We start from the raw sequence: 16,537 nt of genomic DNA, 5'->3' as shown, positions 1-16,537 counted from the left end.
GTTTGCTGTTGTGTGCTGGGACAGCAGGCTGAGGGTAGCAGACACCAACAGAATCAACAAACTCATTTGCAAGGCCAGTGATGTTGTGAGGGTGGAACTGGACTCTCTGACGGTGGTGTCTGAAAAGAGGATGCTGTCCAAGTTACATGCCATCTTGGACAATGTCTCCATCCACTCCATAATGTACTGGTTAGGCACAGGAGTACATTCAGCCAGAGACTCATTACACCGAGATGCAACACTGAGCGTCATAGGAAGTCATTCCTGCCTGTGGCCATCAAACTTTACAACTCCTTCCTGGAGTGTCAGACACCCTGAGCCAATAGGCTGGTTCTGGACTTAATTTCCCACTTGGCATGATTAACATTATTATTTAATTATCTATGGTTCTATATTGCTATATTTCTTCAGTATTCTTAGTGGTGCGGCTGTAACGAAACCCAATTTCCCTCAGGATCAATAAAGTATGTCTGTCTGTCTGATTCCCTGACTGCAAATCATCGCTTTTCCGCAAGAGACGCCACGGCGCCCGTTCCCCGGCTGCAATTCCCGGGACTGTCGCCAGGTGTCGTCACGGCGTAGTTTCTGCGGCTGCAGTTCCCAGAGCCGCCGCCAGATGTCGCCCGGCACGGAGGCTCAGTCTCTGAGCCCGGTTTCCGAGGCCGGAGTCGATTTCTCGTCAATCCTTTTGCTTAGGCCCTGGATCCTTCTCCATCCGCCTCCATCGGGCTGTCTTTCGGCGCCGATCCCCGTTTCCCGTTGTAGTTGAGGCTGCGGAAGCCCTGGGAACGAGCCGAGGTTGGTGTTTCTGAGGTAAAGCGCTTTTGCTAGGCTGCGATCCGGAGGTTTTCTCCCGCTTTGTTCCCGGCGGCATCCCGCCGCCATCTTTTCCTCACATTCCCCACAAAACGGTGCAGAGTGCGGGGACCCTCAGCTCCGGGAGTGGAGGCCGGCTCGGCCCGGCCCGCACTTGATTTCCTGGGCTGCGTCGATCGGAGGGAGGTTGCCGAGTCCGGGCCGTGGACCCCCGGGCGGGCAGGGCCGGGCCGCTGCCTGCCGGCCGGCCTGAGCCTGGAGCAAGTCCCGGGCCCAGGGCATCGGTTGCGAATTCCGGAGCCGGTTGTACGGTCTCTGTCTGGGGGTGGGGAGATGGCGGGTCCCGGCCTCCCCATCCGCTTGGAACTTGGGTTCACTTTTCTTGAGGCCGAGGGATTCGGTGTCCTCTCGTCCTCCCCCCGCGACCCCGCTGGGTTTGACCGACCGGGGAGGGGGGGATGCACGAACAGGGCGAATCGGGGGTCTGGGATGGTGGGAGGAGGGGGAAAGGAGAGGTGGTGGCGGTGATTGGGGGGGGGGGGGGGGAAGAGGCGAATATTTTGTTTACATTGAGAGAGTGAGGGATCAGGCGGCGTCTGGTTAATCCGAGCAGTGCGGCTGTCTGGTTTAACCTGCATTGGAATGCGGCGGTGTTTGCTACCCTCTCGGTGACCGATGTGGTTGATTAACCGTGCTGTCATCAAGCAAGGCTTGGGGATGTGTTTAGTTTACCTTCGATCTAGGAGAAGCCACTTACTGTACACTTTGGGCACTGGATGGTGTTCACTCAGGATGTTAATACGAGGTGAAGGTGTGCTCGCCTTATACGCCACCATGAATCTAGGGGCTTTGAACTCGTCAGGGTTAACGTTATTAATTCTGCTAGGCAGATGTCTGCTCACTCCCAGAATGGAATTGTCCGGTGTTCCCTGGATCTAAGATGGGAAACATCTTGAGTATCCTTTGCTGGAGTAGTATAATGAGTGTCCTTTCAAAATGATTTATACTGAATGGTGTACCTGTACACAACAGGGTAACCTGGTGACTTTAACCCAATGCTGGGGCACTCTGGTGTGTCCAAACTCATCATGTAGTGTACCATTAGTTTGGAATAGGGCAGTGTAGTGTACCCTTGGTGTGTGTGTGAGACTGGTAACAGAAAATACCTGATTTACTCATCTAATTTGATGTGTGTTGCCTTTGATCAGGGATTGGGGGTCATCAGGTTTAAGTTCAACATGTAAAATAAAATCATCACCAAGGTGGGTATGCAGTGTGTTACAGTTTTGATCATAGAATCAGTTCAAAATAGCATTATCTGTTCCAGTTCAGGACGTGATGGTTGTAGGTTAATGCTGCTCTGGAACTTGGTGGTTTGGGACCTGAGGCTTCTTTGCCTCCTGCCCAGTGGTGGTAATGAGAAGAGAGCATTTCCTGCATGGTGGAGGTTTTTGATGATGTTGCTTTCTTGTGGCACTGTTCCATGTAGATGCACTTGTTGGGGAGGGCTCTGCATAATTTGCCACTTTCTTTCCAAGCCTTTTCCATTCCTGGGCATGACCACATTCCTGTGGTGTTTCCATACCACACTGTCCTGCACCAGTTAGGGTACTTTCCAATGTGCATTTCCAGAAGTTTGCCAAAGTTTTCTTGTGGGATTTCACAGTAAATACAAGAAACACAATAGAATCAATGAAAGACCACAACCAACAGGACAGACAACAACCAATGTGCTTTTAAAGAAAGAACGGTAAATACAAAAAGAAAGAGAAATTATAAATCGGTAGGCAATAAAAAATGATGAGAACATAAGATAAATAGTCCTTGAAAGTGAGTCCATTGGTTGTAGAAACAGTTCCGAGATGGGACAAGTGGAATTGAGTGAAGTTATCGCCCCTGGTTCAAGAGCCTAATGGTTGAAGGGTAACAACTGTTCCTGTATCTGGTGATGTGAGTCCTGAGGCTCCTGTACCTTCTAATGGCAGCAGCAAGAAGAGCATGGCCTGGATGGTGGAGGGCCATGATGATGGATGTTGCTTTCTTGCAACAGCATTTGCTGTAGATGTGCTGAATGGTAGGGATAGTTTTACTTATGTTGAACTGGGCCAAACCCTCTACTTTTTGTAGGCTTTTCCATACAAGAGCACTGGTGTTTTCATATTAGGCTGAGACTCAACCAGTCAATATACTCTCCACTGCACATCTATACAAGTTTGTCATGGTTTTAGACTTCATGCCAAATCTTTGCAAACAACAAAGAAAGAAATGCTGTTGTGCTTTCTTTGTAATGGCACTGGTGTGCTGCACCCAGGACAGATCCTCCAAAATGATAACGCTGAGGAATTTAAAGTTGCTGACCATTTCCACCTCTGATCCCCTGATGAGGACAGGCTCATGGGCCTCCGGTTTTCTCCTCCTGAAGTCAGTAATCAGCCCCTTGGCCTTGCTGACATTGAGTGAGAGGCTGTTGTTGTGACACCATTTTAAATCTCCCTCTGAAATGCCGATTTGTCACCTCCTTTGATTCTGCCTGCAACAGTGGTATTGTCAGCAAACAAATATGGCATTGGAACTGTGCTTAGCCTCACGGTCATAAGTATAAATAGAGTAGATCAGGGAGCTAAGGACACAGCCTTGTGTACCTGTGCTGATGCAGATTGTGGAGGCAATGTTGTTGCCAATCTGAAGTGACTGGATCTGAAGGCGAGGTGATCAAGGATCCAGTTGCAGAAGGAGGTATTGAGGTCTAGGAATCGAAGATTCTTGATTAGCTTTGTGGAGATAGACAATAGGTGCAGAAGTAGACCATTCGGCCCGTCGAGTCTGCACCGCCATTCTGAGATCATGGCTGATCATTCACTATCAATACCCAGTCCCTGCCTTGTCCCCATATCCCTTGATTCCCCTATCCATCAGATATCTATCCAGCTCCTTCTTGAAAGCATCCAGAGAATTGACCTCCACCGTCTTCCGAGGCAGTGCATTCCACACCTCCACAACTCTCTGGGAGAAGAAGCTCTTCCTCAACTCTGTTTTAAATAACTGACCTGTTATTCTCAATCCATGCCCTCTGGTACTGGACTCTCCCAACATCTGGAACCTATTTCCTGCCTCAATCCTATCAAATCCTTTAATTATCTTAAACGTTTCAATCAGATCCCCTCTCAATCTCCTCAATTCCAGTGTGTACAAGCCCAATCTCTCCAATCTCTCTGCATAAGACAGCCCTGCCATCCCAGGAATCAACCTAGTGAATCTACGCTGCACTTCCTCAATTGCCAGAATGTCTTTCCTTAAACCTGGAGACCAAAACTGTACACAATATTCCAGGTGAGGTCTCACCAGGGCCCTGTACAAATGCAAAAGGACATCCTTGCTCTTGTACTCAATTCCCCTTGTAACAAAGGCCAACATTCCATTTGCCCTCTTCACTGCCTGTTGCACTTGCTCATTCACCCTCATTGACTGATGAACTAGGACTCCTAGGTCTCTTTGCATTTCTCCCTTACCTAACTACACCGTTCAGACAATACTCTGCCCTCTTGTTCCTGCTTCCAAAGTGGATAACTTCACATTTATTCACATTGAATGACATCTGCCAAGTATCTCACCCAGCCTATCCAAGTCTCCCTGTATTCTCCTAACGTCCTCTTCTCATGTCACACTGCCACCCAGTTTAGTATCGTCAGCAAACTTGCTGATATAGTTTTCAATGCCCTCATCTAAATCGTTGATGTAATCGTAAATCATCTAAATCATAAAATCTGTCTGGTATACTTTTATTAATAGTAAAACAATGAATATATGTAAATAAGAAATAAAAAGCCTTTAAATGCCATAATTATTGTTACTAATTCATTTATCAATGATAAATGAGAATACAGAGGAAATTTACAAGGATGTTACCTGGATTGGAGAGCATGCCCTATGAGAATAGGTTGAGCAAATTTGGCCTTTTCTCCTTGGAGTGACGGAGGATGAGAGGTGACCTGATAGAGGTATGTAAGATGAGAGGCATTGGTCGTGTGGATAGCCAGAGGCATGGCTGAAATGGCTAACATGAAATGGTATAGTTTTAAGGTGATTGGAAGTAGGCATAAGGGGGATGTCAAAGGCAAGAAGTTTTTCCCCACAAAGCGTGGTGGGTCCGTGGAATGCACTGCTAAAGATGATGGTAGAGGCAGACACAACAGAGTATTCTAAGAAACTCTCAGATAGATACATGGAGCTTAGAAAGATAGTGCAATGTGGTAGGGAAATCTACGCAGTTTCTGGAGCAGGTTACATGGTTGGCATAGCATTGTGGGCTGAAGGGCCAGTATTGTGCTGTAGATTTCTATGTTCTATGATACCTCTGTTCAAAATTACCATGACATGTGCAATTTTTTTAAAAAAGATTATTCCCAATTTGTACACACTGTCAAAAATGTTTGCCACACCTTCTGTAGAGTATACCATATTACCAAGCTTGAACTATAATGCTGCATAAAATATTTAACAAAGAACACATTAGGATTGGTTAAATCAGATTGCTTGACCTTAGCAATAATACACAACACAAATTAATGTTAAAACATGTTTGTTATTCAGTATGTACTAATAAGCTAACATGAACTGCTCAAGCATACAACAAAGATAAAGAATATAAAAAGATCAACTGTTTATAAAAATACATACCTAGAACATCATCTGATTTCTTTCTTTCAATTATCTGAATGTCTGTTGCACCGACTGGGATATGTGTTATAAGGGAATAACCCATGTGAGATCCTCCAGATGATAGCATTGAATGCCGAGCTGTTTGTCAGTGAAGTCGGATGTATGCAGCTTTGTTGTTCAGATGTTCCATGATTGAGTGAAGAGCCAATGAAACAGCATCGTTGTGACAGTAGGCAAATTCTCCACCTCCAATCTCCTAATGACGACTGGCTCATGAACCTACTTCTTTCTCCTGGAGTCAATCAGCTCTTTGGTTTTGCTGACGTTGAGAGGTTGTTGTGGCAACACACAACAAGATTTTAAACTTCACTCCTAAATCAAATCATCACCAACTACAGAAGAATTGTTATCAAATCCCCTTATCTGTGAGGATATTTAGTTTACTTTAGTCTAGGATGTCAAGGATGTAGCAAATGCCCAAATTTGGAAAGTTATCTGGTCTACCTTCATCTTACAGTTCAAAGGATGTCATATTCACCCTTGCCTGAGCATTTATTAGCTCTAGGAGGTTGTGGGGCTCCAAGAATTTCCTTAACCTGGGAGCCTGGTGAACTTTATGTGTCCCCAGCCTTGGGCAGATGTGGATACCGAGCTTTCCACTGCCCTGACTTTTGCAAATGTGAGACTGATTCCATTAGTTCACTCTTGATTAGGAGAACATTGTTTATTCATAACATAAAGTGTGTTCATCTAGTATACCATTGAACCTGGGAAGATGGTCTTCAGATTTATCATTCACCAGTTTGGTGGGAGTGGGGCATCTGGTTTAGCAGATTCTTAGGAGTTATGTTCCCCTTGACTGTATATTGGTGGATGGAAGGTCTGTTTTGCCTTTTTTGTGAGGTAGAAACTGACCTGTTTCTGAGGAAGAAATTGTCTAAAAGCATCTCATTTAAACTTGGGGAGTTTTTTTTTACCCCTGACTCAGGGGAAGTGTGCCTGGTTTCCCCTTTGAACATGTGAGCTTGCCTGATTTATTTGCCCTTGTCCTGGGTGTGTCCACTTTTTTCTTGACAGGGTTGTGGGGGGGGATGTGGATGGCGTCCACAATTTTTCCTTCAATCCATGGGAGTGGGATTGGTTTTGCTTTTAAGGTGGGTGCAAGATTTGTGATAAAAGATTTAATGTGTTTAGCTCTGTCTTTCAGCAAGGCAATTCTATTTTTTGGTAGTTAACATTGGAATTAGGACTGGGGAGAGCCACAAACCAGAAGCCAGTAGTTAGTCTGATGCCTGTTGGGAAATTGCTAGGATACTCTTGCAGGTCATTTAGAAAATCATTACACAACTAAGTGAATTGAGCATCATTTTATAAAAAGTAAATTGGAGTGGACTCTTGGATATATTCTTTTTGGGTTTTCCAAGGTCATTAAATAGAGTAGCACTGAAATGCATAAGGGAAGAACGTGTTCAGATTTGTATTATTGACATGGCTTATAAGATTGGCTAATTAACAGTCCTTGCAATTGGATTTTTTTAGGTTGGTAGGCTGCAGCTTGTGGGGTCCCGTGCAATAAGGGCTGAGGCCTCAGCAATCTACAATCTAGATGCGGGTCTGAGTGATTGTAGTCAAATTTGCTGATACTAAAGATGCTTGAAAAACAAGTTATGAAGAGGGTGCAAAGCAAAAAAAATACAAATGTGCAAAGGTTTAGTTGGGTCTAATGAAAATAATGAGACATGATAAGAAAAGAAATGCGGAAATTGTGTGATGCAAAGGCTGTCCTTGTGCATGGAATAGAAGGGTAGTGTGCAAATCGAGTAAGTAATTGGGAAGTTGGTCATTGTAAAGAAGATGGAGCATAAATGTAAGATTTTGTTAAAGCTTTATTAGGGTTTGGTGAGGCCATGTTTGGAGCATGTCATGTTTTTGCTCTCCCTATTTAAGGAGGTGTGTTTTGGCATTGAGTAGGTGGACTTGGAATACAGGATTATCTTATGAGGAGTGATTAAGTACTTTTGTCCTATACTCTGGAATATAGGAGAATGAGCAACATTACTTCTGTAGTATAAAACATTCTGAAGGAAATTGATAGGCTAGATGCTAAGAAGGTGTCTTCCCCACACGAGAATCTAAAATAGGAGGCTTGGTTTCAGAATAAGGGGCTGTTCATTTAAGACTTGTGAGGAGGATTTTCGCTAGACTCCCGCCAGTCTGATCAGGAGTATAACAGTTGCCACCACTTCATATCAATCTAGGCTAAATTCTCGTGAATATTTGGAATTCTCCATTCTAGAGAGCTGTGTAAGGTGAATCATTGAGAAAGTTGCAAGCCAAGAATTTTTGTCAACAGAACAGAGAGGAAAGCAAAGCTGAGGCCAAGAATCACATACACCGGGAGCCAAGTAACCTCTTGTTCCAGTTTCTTCGGTTTTTATTGTATTGCTGTTCTGGAGTTATATATTCTCGGTCTTTTCCTTTGTCACTACACTAACAAATCTGGCTTTCACTGCAATTTGCATTATTTTCATCCCAAGGCAGGAATAATGTTGATGTTCATGATCAGTTCATCTGTTTCGGTGATAGTAAAAGTAGATAGCTTAAGCCAACCTGTTCAATGATTTCTGGTAGCATAGGACTTTTAACTTTTGGGTGATGATGCAGACTCCACCAAGACAGCATTTGAGTTCAGACATGAACTTGGGTACTTGGGATAGTGTCACTCTGCTCTTGATTATAAATTCCAGTCCCATCCCTCCTGTACGCCCGGAACGTCGTCTCCACACCCCTCTGCCCATGGGAGGACTGCAGTGAGGAGGAGTTGGTGACCCACCTCTTCGCACACTGTGGGTTCGTGGAGAAGGTGTGAAGGAGGATGGAAGGGACAGTGTCGAGGTTCATCCCCAGCAGCTGCGTAACAGCGGACTCTGATCTACGGGCTGTTCCCAGGGACGCACACGGAGACTAGCATCCGGTGCTGCTGGCAGATCATCAACTCCATGAAAGACACTCTTTGGTCGGCCCGAAACTTGATGGTCTTCCAGCACGTGGAGATGTCCGTGGGGGAATGCTGCGGACTGGCATATTCTCAGCTGCAGGAGTACGTGCTGAGGGACGCACTCAAACTTGGTGCAGCCACCGTAAGGGCGCGGTGGGGAAGGACCACAGTCTAGGGTTCTTCTCCCATGGCAGTTGGGGGGTGGGGTGTATACCAGTATACAAGTGTATGTAAATATGAAGTAACAGAGTGCCACCTAGGTGGCTAAAGTGTGGGAATGTAAAGACTGTAATGGAAACCTTTGTAAAGGACTGAGAGTCACTGAATGGTTTATTGTATATAATTTTATTTTTGAATAAAGTATATTTTGATTTTTAAAAAAACTGTTCCGGGAGTAACTGAAGTACTTTGTCAATGTTTAATTTGAATTACCTTTGACAGTGGAGCAGGCTGTCAGTACCTGCACTGATTGAGGAGTTGAGTGGGGTTTCAAGTTTCATTCCCTTGGCTAGGAGATGAAACATGCTGATAACACTCCTAGTGTCTTTGCACTACTGGTGGTGTGTAAGTGAGAAGGACGGAAGTTAAAGCTCTGATCCAGAGTCGAGCTCAAGCTCAATGCTTTCTGAAGGGTCTTTAACCTGAAACATTTAAGTCTATTTCTTTTCCTACAGTTGCAGCCTGACCTGCTGAGTTTCATCAGCATTTCCAGCTTTTATTTTAGATTTCTAGAATCTTCTTTGATTTTTCAGTTGCTGTATTTCTGGGATTCCCTTCAGTCCTTAAACCAGGAGTTTTTCTGCTAAGTAGATGAGATCCCCAGGCACCATTTCATAGTAGAGGAAGTTGTCACCAGTATTCCTCAACTGATGTAACTAAACACGGTCAGGTTATCTGGTCATTAACTCACTGCTTTCTAAAGGAGCTTGATGTGTATAAATTGGCAGCTGTATTTACTATGTTGTATAGCGAGTACATTGTTTCATTGACTGCAAAGTATCTGAAGCATTCTAGGATTGTGAAACGCATTGTAAACATTCAAGTCTTTTATTTTGAGCTATAAGTGCCTGTTGAAGTTGTCTTGTGCAGCATTGAGAAGTCTTGTTGGTAGCTTCAGGAAGTAATTTTATGGAACACTCCCAAGAGAGGCTAAATAGATCAATGTATTTATTTATCACATATGCATGGAAACATAGAGTGAAATGTGTTGTTTGTGTTAACGACCAGCACAACCTAAAGGTATTCAATCACAAACAAGATAAAATCTGCAGATGCTGGAAATCAGTCCTGCTGAAGGGCCTTGGTCCGAAACGTTAACTGTACTCTTATCTGTAGATGCTGCCTGGCCTGCTGAATTCCTCCAGTATTTTGTGTGCGCAATTTAAAGGTATCTGGGAACAGCCACATGTTCCGGCGCCAACATAGCTTGGTCACAGTGTTCAACAGAACAGCTGCAACAACAAAACAACAGCAAATCAAGCCCCTTTCCTTCCTCCGATCCACCCACCAACTCTCACACACATGCCTCAGAACAAGCAGCCTCTGGCTTTCAGCCTCCATTAGTCTGGCAGGCATTGGGCTTCTGATTTCTGGACATGCCATCCCAGGACTTTGACCATTGGGCCTCAACTTTCAGACTTGCAAACATCGGTCTTCAGTCTTTGGTATTGATCTCAGGACTCACGGATGATGGTTCTCCTGATTTCCAAGACTCAAACTCTGGATTCATATGGACCTCCAAAGGTGGGGAGTTCTGACCTGAGAGGAAGTCACTGGCTCTCATGCCTCCTGCCTGCACTGCACAGACCTCACATCCCAGAACCCACTGAACATGAGGATCTTTGGTCTTTGCTACAACACTTGCTGAGCTGACATCTGTCTGCAGAATTGCTAATGTTTGACCACAAAGCGCTCTAACCTAGACTTCAGCCTGACATCTAATTCCCCCTCATCCCTGTCCATAAACTCTGATTTGACTCCTAACTCCCTGTGCTGTTCCAAAGCCATCCCTGTGAACCTACAAAAACAGCTGTTCTTGACATACATCACTGCTGGGTCCATCTGAACCAGAAGTGATGACTGAACTCCATTGGGTTTTGATCCTTTATTAAGAGCTACTGGGTAGGTGCCTCCTCATCTCTTTTGCCATTCCATCCAACATTTCTTACCTTGGTGATTCAGTTAACTGTGCATTGTCTGGCAGCAGTAGATTGTGGTAAGCCTTTTTTTGAGAATTTTGTCCTGAGAGGTGCCAATTTCAGCAAAAGGCCAAGTCTTTGCTGGGAGCGAATCTACACAGTCATGGCAACAGATGAGCAGTTATGTCTGGTGCATGCATATTTCACAATGTGCAATTCTTCCTCCCCCACTTTGTGCTTTTAGTATGTTTTATAGGGACAGAACAAATGTGTTGTCATCATACAGATCAGGGATAACCAAGCAGTCACGACTGCTTGTCTGGAATATTGTTACTTAAGTAAATCAACATCTATCTTATTTAGAAGTTTCTAATGATCCCCACCCACTTTTTTTCTGACGAGAGGAGACATTCTAGAAGTCTGCTGCTGTGGTCATTCTCCCTTAAGAGCAGATTAAGGTTGAGGGGAGATTTGATAGAAGTGTACAAAACAATGTCATTTAATTGGGTAAACCTTTCCATTTACAATGTAATTCAAGGACCAGAAGACAAAAATACAAAGTGATGAGCAAAGAATGCAGGAGAAATACAGAATACAAACAATAAAGCCTTCTCTGTAGTAAGTGTTAATGACCTTAATCTCCCAGTCTGTAGGGGTGATGGAATCTGAATTATTTGGTAAGAACGTAATGGATGGAAAATGATCTCCATGACTATAAAGTAAGGGTGTGGGATTGTGCCTGGAGCAGTTTTAAAATAGTGTCAGTGTGTGTGCTTGTGTTTAAAAAAAACAATTATTTTTGTCACTGATAGTTGGTGAGAAATAGTATGACAATTCAGAACTGTTTTGCTCACTGTGGTTTCAAGCATTCAGGCATGGAGATGACAAACAGTTGGGAGTGGAAATCAAACAGTTTCACTACTTTAAGTTAGAAACTGAAGAATCTGATGGCATTGACAATCATCCTGATGGTTAGAATAACAGGAATGTGAGCTGTCCAATGAAAGGAGTGTGTTTTTTGTGTTGTGTGCCTGACACTGGTGTGTGAGCTGAGTCTTTGGTTCAGCGGGAGATGAAGGGAGAAGATGCCGGAGAGAAGAGGTCATAGGAGTTGACCTGGAGCGGGGCCATGATCTGACGAAGGCTGGGAAATCGAAGGAGGATTGGTGACTTGGGGAAACAGTGAGCTCCAACTTGTGCACATTAGACTGTCTCATTAAAATGGACCCTTTTCTTTTTGCTTTTTCTTTACTAACCCTTTAGTCAAATTAAGAAATATAAAGCTAAATTATGTAATTGTATGCGGTGTACTGTCTGTTATTTCGTGGTACTGATTTGTAACGGTAACAAATCACACAGCGTCCACACAAACGGGGTTTTGGGGTGGGCTTACACCTCAATCTCACGTGTTTAGCAAGGCCAGCGTTTCTTCCCTAGACTTATGCAGCTGACAGAACCAGACTGTTTCAGTTACAATGAGAATGAGGATTTGGAAGATACAATCATTGATAGCATTGTATGAGGATAGTCCAGTATCTACACTAGGTATCTGCATTAATTTTGTTCATTTATAGTCAATCAAAAGAGTACTGCAACGTATGCGGAATTCTTCCATTGAGAAGTATTAGGAACTAATAAACAGTTATATAGTACTGTAGTAGTATTAACAATCTATTTTGTTCTGTATTTCACATAAGTACATAATTTGTTAGTCAGTTAAATGGTAGTTTGCCTTTTTAACTATTTCCATGAAACTTTTGGTTAATTGGGCTGTTTAATTGGGCCAAAATGTACTGGTCCCTATGTTTCCCAATTAACCAGAATCAACTGTACATGTAATTGTATATCTGGAGTTGGTGGTTAGCAAAAGCAGCCATTGGTAAGAGAATCAACAGTTTGTTTCCCAGCAAAGCCTATAGCCATGTGAAGAAAGGGTGGAGCAAAAAAATTGACAAACATTGGATATTTGGACCTAAAAAAGGAAGTTGATAATTTGAAGTTGTGCTTTCATCATTCTCTCCGTTTTCTACTCTCATGCTTTCTGCATCTTAGAACACTTATTTAATTCTAATGAAAGGCCCTTGACCAAATTGGTCAACTCTTGAGTTCTTCCAGTACTTCTGTTTAGTTGAGGAAAGGGATATTTGTAGACCATGGCCATGTAGCTCAACAGCTAGCTTTTGATTGACTAAGCAGCAGTTGTCTCTGTCCTCTTGAATATTGTGAAGTCCTGGGCAACCTACACTAAAACACTGGCTAAATATACCATTGCGGTCTCTGAAAAATCCCAAGATCAATTGCCTTTCTTGGGTCAACAATCCCACTAGCGAGACTTGGTTGTGCTTGATTAGTCTGGTGGTTTGGCCACAATGTTTACATACTCAACAGCACTCTCAAGACAAACATGCTAGCCCAATTTCTGTCAGGAAAGAGATTTCCTCGAGGACATTGAGGATTATTCAAAGGAAAATTCTTCTGTCTCCTTGGTAGTATGGCAAATGCAGAATACATGTTTAATGTTCATGAGGGTCTGACTGCAGAACAGAGGAGCAACTGAAAGGAACACACTCAACTTTCTCTAGCAAGGGCAAGTGGAATCCGCTTACAGAAGGAAAAGATGCTAAAACTACCTATCATCTATAGGTCAGTTTTCACCTGCCTTGACAGAGCTTGGCAATTCAATATAGGTCTCTTCAGCCGTTTTAGTTCCTACAGATCTGGAATGGAAGCAATTCTTCCCTGAGCCTGAGGGACAAAGAAGAAAAAGAAATGTAAACTGCATTGCTAGTTCTGAAGTCCAAACTGTTAAACTGTGACCTCTTTCTCATACCAGATCTATTAAATTGATATTCCAAAGGAATTGGAGCCTATCCAAGCTCTGGATGTCAGACGTTGGTTAGATACACTTTTCTGTGCTTTGACAGTGAAGGTATGTACAGGAAAGCAGAAACAGCAAAGAAATAGGATGATGTTTCACTGTGGTCTTTAACTGTAAATGTTGAGACAATATTCCAACCACAACAGGGGACTAAACATCAAAAATAATTTGCAAAGCATAAAGTTAAGGCAGACTTTAGTCAAGGCAAACATAGGAGCAATCTTTTGAAGACATGAGACTGCAGATACTGTTATCTGGGGCAAGAAAATATCAAATTGCTGGAGGGATTCAGCAAGTTGAGCAGCATCTCTGGACGGAGAGGACAGTTGACGTTCCTTTCAAATGAAGCATCCTGACTTGAAATGTTTACAGTCCATTTCCCTCAGCAGGTGTTGCCTGGTTCATTGAGTTCCTGCAGTGGGTTTTGCTGAAGAACAATTTCTGTTGCTTCCCTTAGAATGAACTGCTGCCCCTGAACACTGTCCTTTAATGGGAAAAAATTGCCCTTTAGATGAAATTGTGATTAATCAGTGGTGTCTGTCTAATTGTGGCAGTGATTTGGGGGATATTTAAACAGTTTCTGTAAAGCTCTGAAGGTCAGTGGTGTCAAAACTTTATTATAGAGACAGTATTATGAATAGCATCTTGTATGTAGGAAGTGGTATTAGAGGCTGAATGAGCACATCCTTTCATGTAGGATGCATTCTAATATTGTACCTCAGATTAGGTGGGGGAGATTTAGGGGAAGTATCCACAATTATGGTGAGTGAGAAAAGCAACTCATAGTTGAATGAGGCATCTTTCTAGCCTCCTGTCCTCCCTACCACCCTTTGAAGCTGTTAAAAATTGAGTTCTAATCACATTATTTATATTACTGCAAGTTTGCAAGGGCTTAATTATGCATTGTTCTAAGAATTTTTTTCTCTATACCTTAGTCATGATAGCAGTTAAATGGCTGCACAAACATAAATAAACAGATCTCTTTATTTTGCTACTGATCTCAGGACAGTTGCCTGGGAGTTGAAGGAAAATCGTGACTGGATGACCAGAAATTATAAATAATTGTCATTTTGCATTTTGGGTAGTTTGTCTTTTGCATATTTTCAATGCTCACCAATGCTGCTAAGTTAACAAATTCCACGTCACATGCCAGTGATGATAAACCCGATTCTGCTCAAATGAATTGTCTTGATCTCACAGTAGAGGTGACCTGACAATTTCCTCTGCTGCCCATAAGGAGTTAGCATGTTCTCCCCGTGGTGGTGAGTTTCCTCAGGGTGCTCCAGTTTCCACCCACAGTCCAAAGGTCTACCGGTTGGTAGGTTAATTGGTCATTGTAAATTGCCCCGTGATTAGGTTAGGATTAAATCTGGGGACTATTGGGTGGCATGGCTTGAAGGACTGGAAGGGCCCATTCCGTGCGCCATCTCAATAAAATAAAACAATAAAAACAAAAAAAAGCTCAGAAAATGTTTAAATGTATAACATGGATTTTGTGTTACGACAACTGCGTGCAAGGCTGCAAAATCCAGTGATGATCAGTTTCCAGATTCTGTAATTATTATCTCCAGACAACAGTTCATAATTTATGTAGAATTCCAGATTGTTGTGCATAGGAACTAAACGCTTAAGGGGAATTTTATAAGGTATGGTCCAGTCTCGCTCCTGCGGTATTGTCTGATTTCATCACTATTGATCCAATATTGGTGAACATATAACTTACATTTCTAGCTTTGTAACTTCTTTATCCTGACAGTATTAACTGAACTGTGAACTGGTCACTGGAGGATTGATGTCACCTTTACATCAGACCTGGTACAATGATAATGTCAAAGATTTAATGAGCCAGTTTAGGTTTCATTATCATTTTCTCATGGTAACCCACTTGTTAACAATTGTGTTAAATTTTTTTTTCAACTTACCTTGGGGGGATCTGAAGTTGAACAGACGAGTCACTCCATCATCACCTATTTCTCAGATGAGCATTGAAGAGAATATTGGTACAGCACAGGTCCTGACTGGATGCTTCACTATCTGCCACTTTGACTTTCTGAACTGTTAGCAAAGTTTTCATCACTGCAATCCTTGATTTTTCGTTGGTGAAAGGATGAGCAGTTTTGAACTCTGTTTGTGCTGGGGCATGAAGATCAGAATTCAGCAGAATCAAGCTGCTGATCCCTTCAGCAGCTGTAGTCAGGTTTCATAGAGTTAATATGAAAATCCATATCCATCCTCATTGAGAATAAGGATAATGAGTGATACAGATTTTTCATATTGTTCTCGCTGCCCGATCTGGACAACTTGAATATGGAAAGAGGTGGATCATTTTGAATTCCGATTGAATTGTGGAACTAGTATTCATTAGCTTACTAATTCTATTCTCCTTTGTGCTAATCCTCACTTTTGCTCTTGAGTGATGTGTAGAACCCTGCTTGTACATTGGTCATAAGTTTGTTGAGATATATTCTCATTGCAACTCTTAGTTATGTCCAGTACATATCCATAAAAGGTAATAACTTCTCCCTCAAATGCGACTTTGTGCTAATCAATTTATCTTTACTATTTATAAGCCATTATGTTAGCATTGCTTTGTTTCCTTTTTGAAAGAGTAATTTTTTTGTGTGAAATTTAAAAAGTCTCGTTTTGAAACTGAACAAATAACATTATTTGTTTCCGTTTCTGATTTTCCTCCCCTTGCACCCTCTCAGTGAGCGGCACGTTCTCAGCGGTGCTGAAAACAACCAGGGTACTCGATGACATTCCAGCGCGATGTCAGAGCGTTTGGGGCCAACTACCAAGGGGAAGGATGGAAAAGCGAAGTACTCCTCCCTCAGTCTGTTTGATAAATATAAAGGAAAGTCTTTAGAAACCCAGAAACATTCAGGAGGTAAGTAACAAGAAAGAATTTGTGTGTTTTTTTAACCAGATATGGTGTTTTCTGGGGTTTATGATTTTCTGTATTTTGGGAAAACCCTCGGAATCAGGATAAGAAACACTGTTTTTGTTTCCTGGTGGTGATGAGCCGTACTGCTACTGCTATTAATTAAT

General features: G+C 42.7%; 1 protein-coding gene across 2 annotated transcripts in view; it reads left to right on the top strand.

Moving 5' to 3' along the window:
• Positions 1–273: 273 nt before the first annotated feature.
• prrc2b (proline-rich coiled-coil 2B) overlaps positions 274–16,537 on the top strand; it is a 72,767-nt gene continuing 56,503 nt past the window's right edge. Inside the window, exons 1-2 of one of the 2 annotated variants that reach the window (XM_059994093.1) lie at positions 274–798; positions 16,198–16,376. In XM_059994093.1, the coding sequence (XP_059850076.1) occupies positions 16,259–16,376 (118 nt within the window). In that variant the 5' untranslated portion in view covers positions 274–798; positions 16,198–16,258. Of the gene's footprint in view, positions 814–16,197; positions 16,377–16,537 lie in introns of both variants that reach the window. The other variant, XM_059994092.1, reaches the window with a different exon arrangement.

Source organism: Hypanus sabinus, chromosome 18 (assembly GCF_030144855.1).
Source record: "Hypanus sabinus isolate sHypSab1 chromosome 18, sHypSab1.hap1, whole genome shotgun sequence".
Classification (NCBI taxonomy): domain Eukaryota; kingdom Metazoa; phylum Chordata; class Chondrichthyes; order Myliobatiformes; family Dasyatidae; genus Hypanus; species Hypanus sabinus.
Note: the sequence above shows the minus strand (reverse complement) of the source record. Positions and strands in the feature narration are given on the sequence as shown.